At 39.0% G+C, this 20,918-nt stretch overlaps 1 protein-coding gene across 2 annotated transcripts in view; it reads left to right on the top strand.

Annotated features, from left to right (window-relative positions):
• LOC101171653 (F-BAR domain only protein 1) overlaps positions 1–20,918 on the top strand; it is a 46,889-nt gene that overhangs the window by 14,826 nt on the left and 11,145 nt on the right. For both annotated transcript variants that reach the window (XM_011474072.3, XM_011474071.3), the window contains exons 3-15: positions 7,076–7,167; positions 11,439–11,513; positions 12,179–12,320; positions 12,584–12,736; positions 13,528–13,632; positions 14,754–14,852; positions 15,090–15,186; positions 16,069–16,186; positions 16,282–16,306; positions 17,407–17,467; positions 18,774–18,967; positions 19,899–19,923; positions 20,041–20,097. In XM_011474072.3, coding sequence (XP_011472374.1) covers positions 7,076–7,167; positions 11,439–11,513; positions 12,179–12,320; positions 12,584–12,736; positions 13,528–13,632; positions 14,754–14,852; positions 15,090–15,186; positions 16,069–16,186; positions 16,282–16,306; positions 17,407–17,467; positions 18,774–18,967; positions 19,899–19,923; positions 20,041–20,097 — 1,243 coding nt within the window. The remainder of the gene's footprint in view (positions 1–7,075; positions 7,168–11,438; positions 11,514–12,178; positions 12,321–12,583; positions 12,737–13,527; positions 13,633–14,753; positions 14,853–15,089; positions 15,187–16,068; positions 16,187–16,281; positions 16,307–17,406; positions 17,468–18,773; positions 18,968–19,898; positions 19,924–20,040; positions 20,098–20,918) is intronic.

Genomic DNA, 20,918 nt, shown 5'->3' with positions numbered 1-20,918 from the left:
TTTCGGTACTATTTTCTCTTTTTTCAAAAATCCTCTTCAGTAGTGTCCTTTAGTGGTGTTGTTGTAAATATTTTTAAAAGATATTATTTCTATCCATGACACGCCTTCATTTGTGAATCTAATTTACATTCAACATTTTCTAAATCCACCATAGATCTGTATCGCAGTTATATGTAGACCGAAGAAAATCCATTCTAACCCTCACATTTCCTCAGTAACAAACACTAAGACCTGCATTTAAACTTTTTTTTATGTTGTGTGGGGCTTTCTATCTGTCTCTCGACCTGTTGCCACCATTACTGTCACTTCTACAGAGCTGTGCTCACTCTGCTATTCCTGCCCGGTCAGCAGAAAAAGTCTAAATCAGCACAACTCCCAGCAGCAGCAGCACTGACGGGCAGGTTAGTCGGCAGACTAGATAGCTTCATGACAAAGTGACAGGGCCATCGTTTGGGATACTTCTGGCCTACTTTTCTGAAAATCTCATGATGCGGTTTGCTACCTTTTTACTGACTGGAAAAAATGAAGCCATAGAAACAAGTGAATTTGTAGCGGAAGGCCAAATTAGGAACTCAACATTAGACTGGGGGCCAATTTTGGTTTAAAAAAATGGATAAACTGAAAAAGTTGTTTTTAAAAACTTTAATGACTGTCATTTTTACAGTTAACCAGGCCCTCCAGATGTTTTCCCAGTTGCAGAAGGAGGTTGCTGTGCAGATCTTCTACTCGTCTAGTCATTGTATCATTTGACAAACTTTTTCTTTTGCTCTGGACAAATAATGTCAGCTACTTTCAGCATACATTCTTTTTACAAACTCCCCATCACTGAAGGGCTTGCTTTGCTGGGCTATTTCCAAAGTCACGATGTAGCTAGCTTCTGTCACAGCTTCACTGGATTTAGCCATTTCGGTAAACATTATCTTCTGTGCAGCATAGCCTCATTGTAGTTGTTGGAGCGCTCCTTACCGGTAAATTTGTCATAGTTTTTATAATTTGTAACATTGTGACGATTTTTATTGAATTCTTTGAGCATTGCATTTACCAGCTTGCAAATAAGGCACATGACTTTATCCAGCCCATGAGGTATGACAAAGTAAACATTTGTCCACTTAGCTTGAAAGCACCGTTTCTCCTCGCCAACACAACATTTTTTCCTCGAAGGAATCTGCTCTGGCTCTCCTTTATTGAGGGCCACAAAAAATCTTCCTGCGGGCCGCCATTGGCCCCCGGGCTGCACTTTGAGAACCCCTGAAGTAATCCATTTACAATGTTATAGATAAATAAAACTTTTTTAATAGACACTCAAAACAAGTTATTATCGTTTGTTCTATTGTAAAAGCGTTCCCAGTGGTCCTTTATTAATGATTATGCCATTATTAGCCTGAATCCAAAGAATCCTGTCACGTTTTCTAGGACATAGTTTCTGCAGAGCGACAGGAGTTGTGGGTGGGACAGTTGGTGCGGAGTAAGCCCACCCCCACTTTCCAATCATTTCTTTAATATACACGCACCCTTGCTAGCTTACAGCCCCTCACAGCCCCTAGCTAACATTTCAGGTGCAACAAAAAGGGTGAGCCTTACTGGAGCTATCCAGCTGTACAGTTTAGAGCCAGAAGTCCGCTCAGAACAGGAAAACAGAGAGGTTAACAGAATTGTTTGTCTGCAAGTGGATGCATCAGAATGGAGCAGGGAGTTTGTGGCCTACCGATTGTAGCTTTTATCTCACTTCTACAATCTTTTCCAAATTGCATTTTTGGTGTTTGCTCCTGATTCACAGTGATTTGAATCAGGAAATACTCAGAATTTTGATTTCATTTATATATGTCCTCCATAATGAGAAAAATACTACAAGAACTTGTTGAAAACCCAATTTTCATTGAAGTTGGTCTTTAAGTTAGAGAATATTTTGACTATTGTTCAAGATCTTGATGACAGCAGCCGGTTTAGCTCGTGCTGGTTTGCAGCGCCTGCCGTCCGTGAAACCAGGGTTCGACTCCGGGCTGCTCCCTGTTCCCTTCTCTACCTCTGCCGGTTCCAAGCCCGGTTTGAGAAGGTTGCGTCAGGAAGGGCATCCGGCGTAAAACATTGCCAAATCTACCATGCGACTCGTTCGCTGTGGCGACCCCTGATGGGAGAAGCCGAAAGTGGAAGAAGAAGTTCAAGATCTTGATGAACTTTTGCCGTTTCTCCAAAGCAGCTTCAGATATGTTGACGAACGGTCAGCAGAAATGACCCTTCATTGAACTTTTGATCTTTAACTCTTGATTTTTTTTCTTCTTGTTGACACTACTGTGTTCTCTTTGTAAAATTCACCTAAGCAATATTTTAGACACTGACATCTATTTAAATGATTGGTCACTAGCCAAGCAGTGTATAATGACTGAGGTTATTGACCTGAAGTTGGATCAGCTTAAAATGAGGATGCTCTCCACTGTGACATTTAAAGACAGATGACATTTATCTCTCTCTTCTGTTGACCATACCGAAGTGGATCCTTGAGAATCCTCTCTGCACTGCAGAGTCAGGCTCCATGGAAAAACCAGGCCGTTTTTTCCAACCTCACCATAAACCTCCCCCAAATTCTCTGGTCTTCCTTTCCCATCCTTCTACCCATTGTCATGCTAATGAACTCCACCATGCATGACCAAAACGGTCAACTCAATTGATGAAAAAGAGATCGGCAAAGGGGTTAAGATGGGGGGGGGGGGTGTTTGCATACATCAAATACTCCTTTCCTTGAGGCTTGGGGAAAGCTTCCACTCACTTGTCCAGTCACTTCAGGAGTGTCTCCTGGTTTGGAGCTCTGTTGATTTGTTCAGTCAGATTAACCAGCAGCAAACTTTTGTGAGTGCCATCTTTCAATCTGTTTTCTTCAAAAACCTTCTCACTTGGTTTTGTGTCTTAGCTTGTCTGAGTCCTAGCCAAGAGTATGACCACTCAATGTGACTGTACACTTTGTGTTGTTGCACGGTCAGAGACATGTGATTCCGTTCTGAAACAAGACACTGTTTTGTCCCTTTTTAGTTTTTCCCTTCTGGCTTCTCTTGGATTGGAAGTCTCACAATCCTAGGAGGCATACATGTTATCAAATAGTGGCATTATGTATTTTTTTTGCTATCCCTGAATAAACTCTAGATTTTAAATGAGTAGTGATACATTTATAATTATACATACCATATATAAATACATTTCTAACAGTTGTAAGTCAAATGGCCTCATCGTTATATACAAGAATATCTCAAATATTTAAAATATTTGTTCTAATGTATTTTACAGAAAAATAATTTGCTCATGGGTATTTGGCAGAAGTTTTACGTCACATGCCTTTTTTTAATTGTTATTTTGATTGAACTGTAGGCGACTCTGGTTTCAAACTAGCAACTTGCACAGTAGTGGTCCAGTGCATTTTTCTGTGCTGCACAATATAGAGCACTACAAATTCAGCAACGGAACAAGGAACAATCATCAAATCTATATAAAAAGAAAACCAAATCAAGGAGACATGCAGAAAAAACTAACTTGCGTTATTTACAAATAGAAAGAGTTTGACTTGACATTTTATTACAATCAATCATGTCTAACTAAAACATCCTGCACTTAATTATACAATTGCACCCAAAGTTTAATGAAATATTTGATTTTATTTTTTTCACAAGCCGGCCAAATCCTTCACACTGTTATCTATTGTTGCAACAGGGAAGCGGTACCTTTGATGCTCGTGCTGTAAGAAAGTTTGATGATGAGATTAGTTAATGTACTAATCTGTAAGGTTTAAAAAAAAACTGGTGTGCCAAATAAAAGACCAACACTGAAAGCCGTTCGGCTAAAACCTATTTTTGCAGATGTATTAACTTTAAACACTTACCTTGAAGTTGAATTATGGCATCTGGACATAAATAATTCTTTGAAATGTTTTCCCCGCTCATTCAAGTAGCTTAATCAGTTAGACTGATGAAGCCAATTAAGCCAAGTCCACTACTAACGTGTGACATCTGGACCTAAAGTCCAAATGCCATTATTCAATATCAAGACGACGTCACCCAGATGACTGACAACCTTCATCCACTTTAAACACTTAACTTTTTAAAGCTGCTTTGACATGTAAATATCATAAATAACTATATTGTTGTTGTTTCTAGAAAAGCTTTCATTTCTCACCTGAAGGATCTGCAACAAATGGAAACAAGAAAATATTTATTTTTATTTTTATGCAGAGAGCTGGCAGCTACGTTAGTCACTTAAAGGGCTAGCTAGCATTAACAGTTAAGTCAAAATCTATAAACTAAAATAATTTTCTTTAAAATATACGCCTATTTCAAATGCATTAACCCAGCAGTGTGACTCGGAATAAAGCTGTTCTTTCACATCATTGTGACCAACAGGCTTATTTCTCTGGAGATGAAGGAAGTTACTTACTTTTATTCATGTCAAAGTGTGAAGGATAACCCTGCAGCTGCTGGGTGGGTGTGGAATAAGATTTGTTCCGTTTTTCAAAATTTGCCTCAAAGTGAAAGTGAGGTCAACATCACTTTGTCAGTCTGAGCTGTGTTTGACTGTGACATCTCTGGCTTCTCTTCTAATGCTGTAGACCCGAGCTGTTGGCGCAAAGCTCATAGGGAAAGTGTCTGTTCAAATGGGGGTAAACTTTGGTAGTGGTGCGTCTGTAAATCTCATTTACTTCCACTGGCATGTTGTGTTAACATTAGCGCTGAAAAAAGATGTTGTAGATAGGATTGAGCCTGAAATGATAGAACCTCTGCACAAACTCATTCCAGCAGGTTTTCAGTTATGTTGGCATCCTGGCTTCTGCTCCTAATCCTTTAACCTCTGTTTACGTGTCTGCAGTGTTACTCAGCCCTGTGGTACGGGCCGTGCAGATCCCCCAATGTCTGAAGTACTGGATTTCAGCCTAAACGTGGACAGAACCAGTTCCTCTGCATCTCATCTCATGAAACTACTTTATCATTTTTAAGCAAGAAGTCATTGATAGCAAATATGGACAAATGTAAAAAATAGTAAGAATCACATGACTATTACTTACCCTATTAGCAGCTAAATATTACAATCAGACCCTAAAACATTTTTAAGTGAGTCTTGAGCCTCTTACCAGGCTTGCAGTCCTTGTTTGCAGCCAACAGGCCAGCCTGCCAGCATTGGTGGACAGGTGCTGTGCTCAGCTCTGTGTGAGGCCGAAGGTTCAGCTGACGGCTCACCTTTCTGTTGTGAGGGTAGGATTTCAACAAAGGTCATCCCCCAACTGGAAGAAACTGACTTTTTGAAGAGATGATTGAATATATGTAACTAAACAGTTTAATGTCCCACTGAGTAAATCCATTTATTCGGAGGAGCTGCAGATGTAAATTAGTCTGAGGCTAACATCACAAAAATTTTACCCCCCCCCCCCCCCCTTTAAAAGAAAAACATCTTAACTCTGCATCACTTTTAAATGGGATTCTGTAATCAAGCAAGTAAAGAGCGATTTTAAGATTACTGAGATTCAATTAAATTACTAAACAAATTATTGTCTTTTTGTAGCATAACATGTTTAAATCATAACCAAGGTTAATGCTTAGAGACATCAACATCAAACCAGAGGGTTACTGGTTCAAATCTCGGGACTAACACGATTAGATCTTTTCAGCCATGGTGTCCCTACATTCTTTAGATTTGCGTTTATGTGTCATTGAGTACTTTGTATTATTTTAAGGGTCAAGTTGTCGGCTTTATGTCATTGTTGGGGGGAGGGACTGAGGAAACATTTGTGAAAACTTGAGTTTCTATTTTAGGTAACCATGACCTTTTAACCCAGTTTAACATGGCTTAAATACATTTGTGGAATTCTTTTCACTTTTCCTCTGATGTATTGAATTAAAAGTCTAAATAAGATGTGACTGTCAGCAGTGATGCTTCAGGTACAGACCTGCCCTGCTTGTTCTTCTGTCACATTTACCTTTCATTTATTTTTTAAATATTTTTTTTGAGGGACGGTTCCTGTGCTGCCTGTTGGGAGCCCAGAGCTCAGTCTACGTGTGGTTTGTTTGCTGACTATGCAGGTTGGGGTGTGTGTTTTTTGCATGCGGTTTTTTGTCGACCCCTCTCCTTGGCATTCCAGCCATTCCCCCGGTACCTGGGAAGAGTTTGTTCTCCTCCAACAGCGTATTTTTAGGTGCAGAAAAGCAGCTGTCTGGGTTTGTGTCTGCAAAAGCCGCCCGACTGTTGGCTGGCAGAAAGAAAGCCATGAGGCAGACGTGGCCTTTTGTGTTCCGATGCTGCTGTCTCAGCCACACTTGTGTGGATTACAGTTCGCAAGTGTGTGTGATTACAACATTTATGAATGTGAGGTGGTTTGTGTTAAATCTGTTGGGCTGCAAGGTTGGCAATTGTCCTCCAGAACAGCTTGTTTGTGTGTGTGTGTGTGTGTGGTTTTTTGTTGTTGTTTTTTTTACATTTTAAAGATAATGATTCAAGTTTGCACTGGTGCTGTGCTTGACATATAAATGTCAGATGGAGGAAAGTTTCAGTGAATAAAGCGGCATGTCCCCCACCCCCCCCAATGTGTGGGAGTTAAGTCTGAGCTATCAACAGAATTGACAGTTTAGGTCTTCGCTTAAAAAAAATATTTTTTTGTGTCCATTTTTTATCGTCCTTTTAATAGAAATTAGGAGTAAGGTTTAATTAAATTATAATTAAAGTACAGGAGCAATTCATAGTACTTAACAGAATTAGGCTAAGTTTTTTCTTTTTTGGGGGTGGGGGGTGCATAGAGACCAGGAAATGTGAAGGACTTAAATTCTGAATTAGAAATGTCCCATTGAGATTAAGAATCTCTTTTTCAAGGAAGATGTATCATAAATAATATTAAAAAATAGCGGCATCTCTTGTACATATACTTATTCCTAAATGAATATATCAACAGCCAGTCTAAACGGTGTTTTCCCAAATCCATTTTCCTGTGGAGCTGTGAAAGTGGATGGAGTGATGCACCAGCCGACTTCACTCCTGTTTAACGTTAGAGTGTCAGTTGACTTTTCCCTGACTTGATGCTAACAAAATCCACACGTGTGTTCATATGCAGGGGGAAAAGAATGCCGGCTTTGACGTGCTGTATCACAACATGAAGCATGGTCAGCTGGCAACCAAGGAGCTGGCTGAATTTGTCCGAGAGAGGTAAGGTTCCTGTGAGTTTGTAAAGACGTCTGTGAAAGGAAAAGTCTCTTCTGGAGAAGCTACTTTTTTTATTTTTTTTATTCTGTTCCTGGAAGAAATTCTACAAAAATCCTCTTGTTGTTGAGTTGACCGAAACGCTCAGATGATAATCAAACTGCTGTGATGTCCCCCTTCTGATGTGTTTGTGGATCTAAACATGGATTTGAATTTCTTTTCTGTAAACAAGTTCTTGTTTTAGATGACAAATTAGTCTCATGTGACCTCTGACTCGTCTCTGCTGTGCTTGTAGTGAGGACACAAACTGTGTCATTCCTGTGTTGTAGCTTCCTGAGTTTGAACATTTCCATCACAACAAGATTTACACCGGTAATTATAATAATAGTAATGCATTTTATTTAAAAGCCCCTTTCAAAACACTCAAGGACACTGTACAGATTCAAAAGTAAAACACAATCCTTCCACTTTCGGCTTCTCCCATCAGGGGTCGCCACAGCGAACAAGTCGCATGGTAAATTTGGCAATGTTTTACGCCGGATGCCCTTCCTGACGCAACCTTCTCAAACCGGGCTTGGAACCGGCAGAGGTAGAGAAGGGAAGAGGGAGCAGCCCGGAGTCGAACCTGGGTTTCACGGACGGAAGGCGCCGCAAACCAGCACGAGCTAAACTGGCTCACTCAAAAGTAAAACACAATAAAATCAAGAAATTTTAAAAACAATAAATAAGTTGAAATAATTGATAAAATAAGAAAGCAGAAGATGAAAATTGTAAATTGGGAAAGCAAATTTAAACAGGTTTTGAGTCTGGATTTGAAAATTGATAAGGAGTCAATGAGATCCCGCTCCCCATGGTGACCATACAGGCCAGAAGGACGGAAAGCTGAAGGGAAGAAGTCTTTTCTTGTTAAAACCAGTGCAAATAAATTCAATAATTACATTAAAAAATTGGATTTAATTTTCGCTTTAGCTGATCTAAGAAGAATGTCTATTTTTAAACCAAAAGTTCTTTAGTTTTTAGACCATAAGATCTAACTTGTTTAAAGTGAAATGCTTATTATTTAAGGCAGAAACAATGTTAAGCTTTCCTAGAAATTGCAGACATAGGTTTCCTCAGATCCACTTTCTTCTAACTGTAACATTTCCAAGAATACTATTGAGTCCTAAAAATGTCAAAGTTTGATGTTTGCCCTTGACAGAGACAAAAGGAAACTGAATACAAGCAATGAGCAATGAGTACTCAAGTCTGTTTAATTTTCTAAAATGAAAAAAGAAAAACTAGATCCTGCATATAAGAATTCATGCAAATATGTTGTCCTCCTCTGACCCTGCTCAATTATTTTAATGAATATCTTTAAAAATTCACACAATACAAGGTATTGGTCAGTTCAAATATAAGCATCCCTGTGTAGTCTGAGATTGTCAGGGACAGTAACTCTTGGATTTCATCAAATTGGATTGGCTCCTGATGTGTCTGTTACTTTTCTTTGTTGAACAATCAAGTCGTTTTGGCTCCTAACAGCTGCAGCTTCTCAACAAAAACGTGTAATATCAGGGTACAAACACTGAATAGTTTTTATCAAAGGTAGATCAGTCAGTATTGATTCATCAGGTTCATCAACTGATTTTCTTTTAAAATAATTCTTGTATTTTATTATTTTGCAAAACAACTACTTTCAGTTTTTTTTAATAAGAATTCATCTTTTAATAGATACAAGATTCACTTTTTTTCAGTTTTCATCAAGAGTAATGGAAAAAGTGTTCTCTGTAACCAAATAAAATTTGATTCATACTAAATATATAATAAATTGTTAATTAAGTTGTGAGTTGATTTATGAAATTGCCAGAGATGCTTAGCCTCAGTGTGTGAAGAATTAACCTGCAGAAAGATTTTTTTAATGCAAATAGGCAAAATAATTGTATAAAACAAAATAACCTGGAAAAGCCTGTTTTTCAAATTTTACATATTTACTGAGATGATAGCTGAAACTTGCAGTAACTTTTTTTGATCATTTCATATAGCTGCACACTCAGTCCTGTGATAATTTGATTTGGGGGCGACAGTGGCTCAGGTGGTTGAGCGGGTCGTCCAATGATCGAAGGGTCAGCGGTTCGATCCCCGCTCCCACCAGCCAAAATGTCGTTGTGTCCTTGGGCAAGACACTTCACCCTCCTTGCCTCCAGTGTGGCTCCACTGGTGTGTGAATGCGCATGAATGATCCCGGTGATGGTCAGAGGGGCCGTAGGCGCGAACTAGCAGCCACGCCTCTGTCAGTCTGCCCCAGGGCAGCTGTGGCTACAACCGTTGCTACCATCACCAAGTAAGAATGAGGAGTGAATGAATTATGAACACAATGTAAGCACTTTGGGTGTCTTGAAAAGCGCAGATAAATCCATTATTATTTTATTATTATAAGAAGACTGATTTGAATTTTCCTTTACATGTACACAACCTGCTTTAGAGTTTTCTGAATCCGTCAGTTCATGCTGTGATAGTCTTCCACAAACATCCTATGGAGACAATAAACTTGCTCTTTTAGAAAATTAGGTGCCCCTCACATACTGTACCTGAAGATCTTGCTGTTTATTGAGATCAGCAGACTTTAATTTAGCCTTTTACCAACACACAATATTGGATTATTCTTAAACTAATAAACTAGTTTATTTTTGTCCTGTTCATTTAATTCTGTTTTCTTTACAAACTTCAGATCTTTGTCACAAAATCAAGTATAGTTAGAAATATTCGAGCTGGAGGTAGCAGAGCTGAAGATGGTAAGGTTCTCTTTGGGAGTGAGAATCAGGAGTGAAAACATCAGAGGAACAGATAATGTTAGATGCTTTCGACATTTGGACATGTTGAGAGTAGGGACACTGACTCTGCGGGGAAAAGGAGGCTTAAGAGACCAAGAGGAAGACCAAAAAGGAGGTTCAGGATGTAGTGAAGGAGGACATGAGGGTGGTTGTTGTGAGTCAGGAGGATCCAGTGGACAGAGTTGGATGGAGGTGGATGATTCGCTGCAAAAACCTCTATAGGAAGCTGCTGAAAGACAAAAAAAATGACAAAAATACCAAGAAAACATGACTGCACAAGTTCAAAATAATTCTAACATTAGTTATTTTTTTAATTTAGTCTATATTTGACAAAACATTTGTTTCTTCAAAAGCAATTACAAGATGAAGCGTCTCCTAAAGTCATTCTGTGTTGTATTAAGGACTTAACAGAGCAGTGAAGTGTGTGAGTGTCCTCCATCAATGCAACTTTAAAGTTGCATTGATGGAGGACACTTGTGCCCTTTCCTCATGGTGGATAAAATTCACTAGAGCAGAAAACAGATCCGGGATCAGGAAATGAAAAAAGCTGCGGGCTAAAATATTGGTATTCTGCAGGATGGACACATACACACAATGTCATATTACTTGCTGGAGTTAATATTTCTTTTTATAAATCCTTATCTGTGGGTCTATGCGGCAAAGAGACTTATTTGACCTCCCTGAAGATGAAAAGGCAATTTTTTTTTAATAATTAGTTTGACTAAAACATGGTTTGGGTATTTATATTGCACCACAGGACAAAATGTTAAAATCTAAATAAAAAAGACCATTTTTAATAAACTAGAAGCATATTTCTCAGTTTTTACTCTTCTGTTTATAAACGGATCAGAAATGCTTCGTTATGAGTAGCTCTGTTTTTTTTTTTTTTTTTGGTGAAGAAAGGTTTTTGCCCATTGCGTTTTTTGTTTTAACTGCACAATATAGTGAATGAAAGTGTCTCCCTGCTTACTTTGTAAACATGTCATTGTAGCTAAAAGGTTCATCCTCTTGTGTTGGTTAACGTCACTGAATTTTGAGTTACAACTAAAGAAAATATATTCACATTCCCTTACGATTTTGTTCATTGGCGTAACATACAGTTTGGTTTTTAACTGTGAATTTTGGCATCCCTGTTGACCTCTAAAAATACAAAGTGAACTAAATACAAGAAAGTTGCAAGTTTGTTTGTTTTTTTTACCCTCAGGCAGGTTGGATCAGTGCTTCTCCGTTCTATTTCCTTCGGGTCTACAGATGGTTGTGTTAAGTTTCATGATAGGGTTTACAAAAACTGGATCTGTTTATCATTTAAATGCAGCTTTTTGCACAATGTACCCAAACCTATCTTTTCCATTTATTGCCTTCCTGTCTGGATTTTTAGCATCCTTGATTTCCTCCTGGCTCAAAGTGACTCCCCTGATAGTTCTGCTTGTGTTGATGTTTGTTTGTATGTGGGTGTGTGTTTTACAGGGCAGCCATTGAGGAGACTTACTCGAAATCAATGAGCAAACTGGCAAAAATGGCGAGCAATGGGAGTCCACAGGGGTGAGTGACAGAAGAGCCTTCACTTTTCTCATGCTTCCTCTCTCTCTGTTCACTATTGCCCAGGAGGTGGTGTTGTTTTATAATTATTGATGTAATGTTCAGATGGCTGTGTATGAGATATGTATGAGTACCATCTGCAATACCAAATGTTCATACATATGATTAGAAGAACATATTGCCTTCTATTTAGCCTATTTGCGTCGAGTCACATGTTGCATCAGTTGTGTGAAGCAAACTGACGTAGGAACACAAAAGCAGGACGTGAGAAATTAGATCACTTGATTCCTGCAAATTAGAAAACCTTGCTCTGTGCTTTTTAATCTACATGCGTTTGCAAGCACTAATCCATTTTAAATGTCCTAATGTCCTAAAAAAATCATTTACTTTTATTAGTAAGATATTCTATTTAACCCATTATATTCATCAGAGGTGTTGTTGAATATATAACTGTCCCCTCTGACATAAGTGCTGTATTTTTGTTTTGCTACATAACATTGCATCCTGAGAAAGTGTAACATTGCGTCCTTTTTTATAAGTGTATGTCATTTGAATGATAGACAAAAAAGTCCAAACAGAGGAGGTCTGCAAAATATTTTTGTTATTTTTTCTTAAACTTAAAACTATTTGGTTTGAACTTTTGTCTTTTATTTGACAATGTTTTTCAGGACGTTTGCACCCATGTGGGATGTATTCAGGGTGTCCTCCGACAAAGTGGCTCTCTGCCACCTCGAACTCATGAAAAAGATGAACGATCTCATCCGGGAAATAAACAAATACGGAGAGGAGCAGGTCAAAATACACCGAAAGGTATAATTCTTGAGAAAAACCCATCCACTCCGGCTGTCTTAACCAAAAAGTGTCTGTTGTCAGTGTATCCCGCTGTAGACTTTCTCCTCTCTTGCTTTGCATCAAGCCTTTCCCATCCTGATCTAATCTGTTTCTCAGAAAATCCAATTACTGACCCCGCTCTTAAAGTCATTTTTACATTTGCCCTCCAAGTATAAAAGCACAGTGACGATTTGTGTGGCGTCAAGTCCCCTATTCTGAATGTGCGTGCGCTTACCATCCAGACGAAAGAGAAGATGGTGGGGACCGTGGAGGCAGTGCAGGCTCTGCAGGTTCAGAGCAGTCACCTTCAGAAGTCAAAAGAGGGTTACCACGGCAAATGTTTGGAGTTGGACCGGCTCAGAAAGGAGGGGGCACCACAGAAAGAACTGGAGAAGGTTGGATGCCACTTTGAAGATTTCTTTAGTGTGAATTCTGTACAACATTGATTCTCTTGACAGAAAATCACACAAGTTTTGTTTTCAAAACGTCGGCAAAAGCTACTTACCCACACTCATCCATTGTGTTATTAGCTCATAATTCTGCCTGTGTCTAGACCATTGACCAGATTCACAGAGATACAGATTCATACAGATTCGTAGAGTATTTGCAATGGGCTCCAACAGTTTTTTGCTTTGTGGTTGACTCCTTCTCGCCAGGCCACAAGGTCACTTAACCCCGACCTTCCGGAAAAGGTCAAATATGTGGAACAAACAGGCCTGACGGATGTTAAATCACGGCCAGGAGGTCATTCAAAGCTTTGGATTTGACTGCCACTTGTCAATTAAGAGTGTACCTTCAGAATGTGCAGAATTACTGTCAAAATTAAGAAAAAATTGAACTTTAGATAATCTCTTATAGTGTTCTCGTAGAAATAAAATCTACAAATAGAGATGAAAAAATTCATCAAAGATTGACTGTAACAAGACCCCCTAGTGGCTATTTGGAGAACTGCTTCAGTCACTTTCCACATAATTCAGTTTAATGGTGTAACGTACATTTCAGTTTTCAACAGACAGTTGTGACATCTCTAGTAATGGCTCTATATCAAAATTCATTCTGTGTGCTGCATGTCTACAGATAAATCAGATCTGTTTATTCTGTTAGTGTGGTCTTTAATTTTATTTCAGGTGACTGGATGAGAGGACCTTAAAGGGCATTATTAACGTATCTCTTCTCCTCTCACTAGGCGGAGCTGAAGTCAAAGAAAGCGGCTGAATCGTTTGCATTGTGTATCGAGAAATACAACCGTGTGGGAGGAGAATTTGAGCAGAAAATGAGCGAGTCCGCTCAGGTCAGGTTTGACTCCAGCTGGACCAGAAGTCTCTCCTCTGATGTGGGATTTTATGTCATGGGATTCCTCCTCCAGAGTTCCCTGACTCACCGTCTCTGCCGCCTCCCACCATCTTATCCACTCTTTTATTGCATTACATCCCACCCTCCTTGAAAAAGAGGAAACCTCATCCTCTGACTCCCAAACCCACCTACTCGCACACACATCCTGCAACCTGTTCATTACCTTTAATCACTGTCTCCATGCTTCCATGGTTACCGCTCTGTTTCCATAGAAATCGTCCACAAACACCGATCAGAGTTTCTGTGTTTTATTTTGAAACGATGAATGAACTCGTAACCATTAAATCTTGTACCAGCCCTGAAGGAGGGGGGTTTAAGTGTCATGATGAGGGAAGATGTTACGCTTGGGAAGTAAATCATGCCGCAAGTCGTATGTTGAAGTAAAAAACATATTTGTTTATTTTCTGATCAAATAGATAAAATAGATGGTACAAATTTGAGGTACCTGGTACGTGTCTGTCCAATGTCACACGAAAGACGGCTGGGAAGCTTAGAATTTGAAATTATTTATTTATTTATTTTACTAGTGGATCACTCCCCCCAAAAAGTTGTAGTAATAATAATAATTTGGTATTCACAGTTCTAGGACTATTCCCTACTAACAGTCCCGCCCACAAGAGAGGCGTTCTGCAGAAACTATGTCCTAGAAAATGACTGTTTTTTTGCTTTTGGCTTAAACAGCGTAATCATAATTAAGACCACTGGGAACATGTATAAAATAGATCAAAAGATGACTGAGTGGGACTTTAAGACAATATGTAAGACATTATATTGATAAATAACTTTTAAAATTGGAGCCTTTTCTGCTGTATAAACTTTTTTTTTAACATGAAGATTCCAGTTTGTTTAAACATTTATGTTCAGGCTATGAAGTGCTAACAAATGAGCAGATATGGGGAAAAAACGACTTTTCTTGTGATTATGTAAGACAATTTTAAATTAGAACAACTTCCGAAAAAAGCCAACTACACAGATGTTTTATCTCTCCTCTTCCTCCACCCTCACAACCTCTCAGGAAATCCCTCTTTGATCAAAGTTTTTCTGTTTCTGTTTGAGCAGAATTTTCAGGAGATCGAGGAAGCTCATCTGCGGCAGATGAAGCAGCTGATGAAAAGTTACTCCCACTCCATAGAGGACACTCATGTCCAGGTGGGACAGGTATGTACATTCCTGTTCATCCCTTTACCGTCCAATTTTTATCTCGTCAGTCATGATTTGTTGTAATTTAGCTTTTGCTGAACACTGTTTATTTTCAGCAAACAGTGTTCACATTTGAAATTACCCTTGATTGAATTAACATACATAGTAGGACACATTTTGCATTTTAGAATTTACGGCACTGAGGTTTTCTAACAATCTAGAACAAATGATGGATGCTGCTCTGTTCTGCTGCAGGTACATGAGGAGTTCAAGCAGAACGTGGAGAACATTGGCATCGATACCCTCATTCAGAAGTTGGCTGAACAAAAAGGCACGGGCAAAGACAGACCAGGTACAACAATCCAAACGGAAGCAAACTAACAAAGAGTGGAGCAATAAAGTGTTTGTGGTAACCTTTAGTTATTGACAAAACACTTTTTTTCTGTAACATTTAACAGTCTTTACAAATCCTACAATGTGATTTCTTGACACACGTTCAAGAGGACCCTAAACGTGGGTTCTTGAACATGCGTTGAGCCCATGGTGTTCACACTGGACAAGCGGGGAGGGGCTTCTTCATCTTTTTCTTTTGCTACAGTTTACTAGTGCATGGCCGCTATCTGCAGTCAGAAGAGGCATGGTGCAAAATGTCGAAGCGGTGTAAATCTCCTGAATCTTGCTCCTGGCTTTTTCTTTCATAGCTCTATTCTGATATGAAAGACTTGGCGTCATATAAATCCGGCCGGGCAGAAACCGCAATTATTAATTTTTCCTTTATGATCAATTTTTAAATAGTTGGCACTTCCATGAAGTTAAAGGAATGCCATCATTCAATGGCCATGAGTTTTGCACGTAGAGCCAGAAAACTGTTGTAGAAACCTGCATAGCTACACGTGAACACAACAATTTTGAACACGGAATCCCAAAACGTGTATATACATACATACATGTTTTATTGTAAATGGTCCTTTGCTGACCAAACTCATTTTTTAGGTGGGAATACTTGCAGAATCAGTAACTAACAAATACTTCTATGTCCTACTGTTTATCTGCATCAGTTTTCATTAAAAAAACAAATATTTAAGTATAAAGAAAGTATAAAAATACTTGCCTAAACACCCACAAGAAGCAGCTGTTTGTATTTGTGATATCATATCTTATGTCTATATATTTTTTTAATTTCCTTCAGGATTAATGAAGCTTCCTCTTCCTCTGGTATTTCCATGTTTTGCAGCTCCTGTTGGGTTTGAAGAGTGCATGACGGCTCTGGCCCCTGAAGGCGGAAAAAAGAGTCGAGCAAAAGCTTTCAGGATCCCTGGGCTCGGGAAGAGGGACAAGGAGCCAGGTTCTACGTGAGAGTGAACACAAACATATAAAAAAACACATGTCCAGGGAGGCTGAAACAACAAAAAACGTGATTATTATTTTTTTTGTTTTACATTTGCAGGGATTCAGCTGTGATGGACGGAATGGTAAGTAAACTGGTTCATTCTTAACGGAAGACAAAAAACAAATAAACTAGTTGTTAAAATCTCCACATAGACTAACTTTTACTGGTAAAAAAAGAGTTTTTTATGTTGTGGAAAGTAAAGAAGTGGGTGATGGAAGCATGGAGTTTTCTTGAAACGTTGTTTCAAAGGGTGTATTCAGACTGGACACATTTGGTTTGCTTAAAGTATACCAGAGTTCGTTTCCTCCGATAATCCAGAACAAATTCTCAATTTGAATACATTCAAGCGGACCCTGGTCCAGGACCATGAACCACTCTCAGACTAATCTTTGGAGGTCTCGGTTCGTTTCCAGTCGGACTGAGCTTCGGTTCGCTCTGAGATTTCGCCGTCTGATTACAGTCTTTTCCCAGAGCGGAGAAACTGAACCAAATAGGCCACCATAGAGGACGTAAAAAAAGTAGGAATGTAGCAACAGATGAGCAGCAGACAAGTATAACGCAACAATTGTTGTGTTATCAAACAGAAAAAAAGGGTTCGACTGTTAATTGGTTAAAACGTTTATTTTATCACAGCTTCTTACATGCTTTTCTGTGTCTCGTTACGCGGCACGTGCCTGACAGGTGTTGCTGTGACGTCACCCTAAAAGCTACCTTATAGTTCCCCAACAGAATAACAACGAGACACAGCAACTCATTGAAATGTGGTCAGATGAATTCAGACTCATCAAAACAACTTTTAACGTGATCCACATTGCTTGAATACACTGAATACAGAACAAATGAAAGGTTCAAGACTCGATCCGTAACAAATTAAGTGGACTGGGTCTGGACCAAGAGATTTTTCTAGTCTGAATACAACCTAAGTAAGCTCAAGACCAGATGCACCTAAAGAAGAACGTGTGTGTGAGTTTGTTAACCTGTGCGTGGGTGTCAAAGATGAGAGATGTGTGTTTGTGCAGGACATCGAAAGTGGTCTCAAATGCCTTTTGACTGACTAACATACTGCAATATTCTGAAATTGATTCACACCTGTGTTAAGTGCTGTTTTACTCTACAAGGAAGCACTTATTAAGTTTTGTGTGTTGCTATCTGCCTGTTTGTCTGGCGTGTGTGTTCATCTAGAGTTCACCACTGGAAGTGGACGATGAAGGATTTGTCATCCGAGCTGACGGCAATCAGAATGATATCCTTTTATTTTGTTTTTTTTTGCTCTTTCCTGTGGCTTTCATAGCTGACAGTGGTCTTTCCACCAATCTATTTTGATTTTTACGTTTTACGCAATGTTTAGGGTCACGGGGTCTGAAACCCATCTTAATCTTCAGGACGTCCTCACTGCTTAAGATTAAACAGGATTTCCCAACACCCAGTCAGTCTTGTGATCGACTCTTGTCTGTTAAATGAAACCCACGCGTTTGTTCAGTACCCTTAAAAAAGCTGTTTTAAAGGAGGCAGATGAAGTGTAATGAGAAGTTCAGAGGGAAAGTTTAGCCTATTAGTCAGTAAATGATGCTGCTCTCATGCGAGTTTGGCAGTTCAAGTGAGTAAACATGTTCCCTTGTAACTGTAAATGAAGAAAAGTGAGGCGCGCCGTGTGCAGTCCTTAACTTTAAATGGATTTCCCTGCTAACTTGTTACTTGAATGGCCTTGTCTAACTCAGTAGCTCTGATCCATTTATCAGTGGCAGCATGTTCCTCTCAAATATGCGACAGCCTGCCTTTGTAATCCTCTAGAATCAAGAGCCTTGTGTACTTCCTCAATACCTTTTCCCTGAATGGCCTCTAAGTGTTTGAAATGGGAATTTATGAAGTAACACAAAGGTGTTTTGTTTTTTTATGTGAGCATTCAAAGAAGCAGGTTAGCATTTTGACAGCTGTGGACAAAAGACACAAAGCTACAGCACTACCATCACTGATCTTTTTTCCTCTTGTGCTAACAACATAACAGATGGATTATTGTATGGAGTTTGCATGTTCTCCCTGAGAATGTGTGGGTTTTCTTTGCCAGCTCCGACGAGGAAAATAAATATGTACGTGGATGTGTTTGTCTATAAGTGGATGCATCAGAACAGAGCGGAGCAGGGAGCTTGTGGCCCAGCGATTGTAGTTTTTGTCACAGCTACTGGCCTTTTTTGTCCACTCCTGCAATTTTAATCTAAATTTTCTTTGTCTTCCATCATGAGAAGAAGCCACAAGAACAGGATTAAAGCACAAATTTCATTGGAGTGGGTCTTTAAAAGACCTGTACACATACTCAAATAAATATCTAATAAACCTCAGTTGTGGTGTTGGAAAGGTTTTAACTTGAACCTTGAAAGTACTTCAGAAGTTCTCATTTTTAACCTTTAATAAACTTTTACACATCCCTTAAAATAATTTCCATAATTCATTTTATACCACAACTTTCCCCCTTTTTGCTATTTGCCCTTATAGTTCCTGTTATGTAGACCTTTTTGCCCCAAACAGTTTTTGTCCTTAACCACCTCCTGAACGCTGCTCTGAGGGGAAGGACAACACCTTCTACTCCAGCGATTCGGACTTTGATGATGAGGAGCCCAAAAAATTCCACATCCAGATCCGACCGGTGACCAGCGGCAATCGCAGCAGCTCCGTGGCCACAGAGAAGGAGCTGAAAGCCACAGTGGGAGCGCTCACTCTGCCGCCAAACCGAGGAGCACGGCAGCAGGTCGCCTTTATGTCTGCTACCATCATTCAAACATTAAGAGAACTTACAGCTACTGGAGAATTTGATTACAGTATTTTAAGGACTATAGAGCCCACCTGTATATAAGCAGCATCTGCTCTCAAAGATATACAAGCCGCACCGGGCTTTAAGCTGCAGATATCTGTTGAAAAATTAGCTATTTACTGCATGTAAAGAACGATTTTGTACTGTTAATGTACATGTACGTCCAAACAGTGCCTTTTAACACAGCAGCAACTTTGCTTATTAAAACGGATCAGAACCAAGTATATAAAAATATTAAATAACAATAATATAATAATAATAAATAACCAGTATATATCTACCTTCATTTCTCCAAACCACAAGTCACTGTAATCATCTTCGCTGAAACACATGAAGTCAGGTTATTTGTCTCCATTGGTTGGTAATTTACCATCCGTGTTCTATCTGCTAAAGAAAAAGTAGCGTAGTCTATTCTTCTTTGCATTGATTTATCTATTATTATTGTTGATTCTAATTCTGGTTAGAGTGCTCCTAGTGGTGGAAAAAAAACCACACAGAATAGATGCACCTTTGTATAAGCTGCATGGTTCAAAACCTAGGATAAAAAGAGCAGCTTATAGTCCAGAAAATACGGTAATTAAAAAATATTTATCAAGGAATCTTGAAGTTTAGTCATGACAACTGGACTTAAGATATTAAATATATAAGAATATTTTAAGTCCAGTTGCCATGACTCCATGATAGCCGAGAGTCTTCAGCAACGGTTATGAAGGAGTTGAACTTGTATAAATTATTTATCAAATGCTGTTTTGTCTTTTCTAGTAGAAAATTTACATTTTAATGCTTTTTTTGTAAAAAGATTAGCTAATATTGTTAGTAATCCTAAAAATGTAAATTAATTCAACTTTGTATCACTGTTTTGATTCAGGTTTCAACCAAACGAATTCTCTCCAGTGAGTACACTTTCATCCATTGATTTGAAAACACCTGGAGCTATTTGGTGGAGCATGTTTCTTCACCTACAGTAATACTAGTTTTTTCATTCACTTCCTTCTTTGTATTTAACACAGGAAACTCGAGCAGCGCAGGGGGCCGGTCAGAAGAAACAGAGGCTGCCTCTCACAGGGGTGAGTCAGCAGTTTGATATATAACCTGAAATAAGATCCACTGACATCCCTGCTTGTCAAAATAGGACACATGTGAATGTCAGATACTCTAAGCAAAACATATAAAATGCAGCTCAAACTGGGTGTTGAAAAGCTAAACCAGCTGTTTATTTTTACTTTTTGCTTCTTTAACTTTAGATTAAAAACTTGACAAACACTAGGCCTGCACAATATACCGCAAATTTATCGTTATCGCAACATCAAGCTGTGCAATATGCATACCGCAAAAGACGGCGAAAATCGCAATAAATGGTTACCTTGACCCTTGTGCTGTCCTAGGCACTTTAACATTGGGAGTTGGGTCATCTAGACCCACTAGACAGTGCTCTGAACCTTTTTTCTTCAATGATTTGTGATCTTCACTGGTGTCCATGGATTACATGAAATCTTTCCACCTTTATCCACCTTTGTCATGGTAGGGAGAACATGTCAAAGTAAGGGGGGGTCATCTAAGATAGCACAAGGGTTAAATGTGCTAAAACAAACTCACGGCAGCTTGAAATATTGAACAAATGAAATAAATCCCTTTATGCTTTTAACCAATCGGAAGGACCCGTTTACGCTGTTGATCAATCAGATGAGCCCTTTTATGTTTGATGTTTGCCTCCTATGTCGACAAGGGTCATTTGGAGTATAATTTTTATACTGTTGCATTGAAATGGAAATTATGTTTTTGGTTGGTTTGATATTTGTTTATATACCGCAAATTATATCGTTATCGCAATATTAATCACCAATATCGCATATCGCGAGTTTTCCTCATATCGTGCAGCCCTAACAAA

Source organism: Oryzias latipes, chromosome 4, assembly GCF_002234675.1.
Source record: "Oryzias latipes chromosome 4, ASM223467v1".
Taxonomy (NCBI): domain Eukaryota; kingdom Metazoa; phylum Chordata; class Actinopteri; order Beloniformes; family Adrianichthyidae; genus Oryzias; species Oryzias latipes.
Note: the sequence above shows the minus strand (reverse complement) of the source record. Positions and strands in the feature narration are given on the sequence as shown.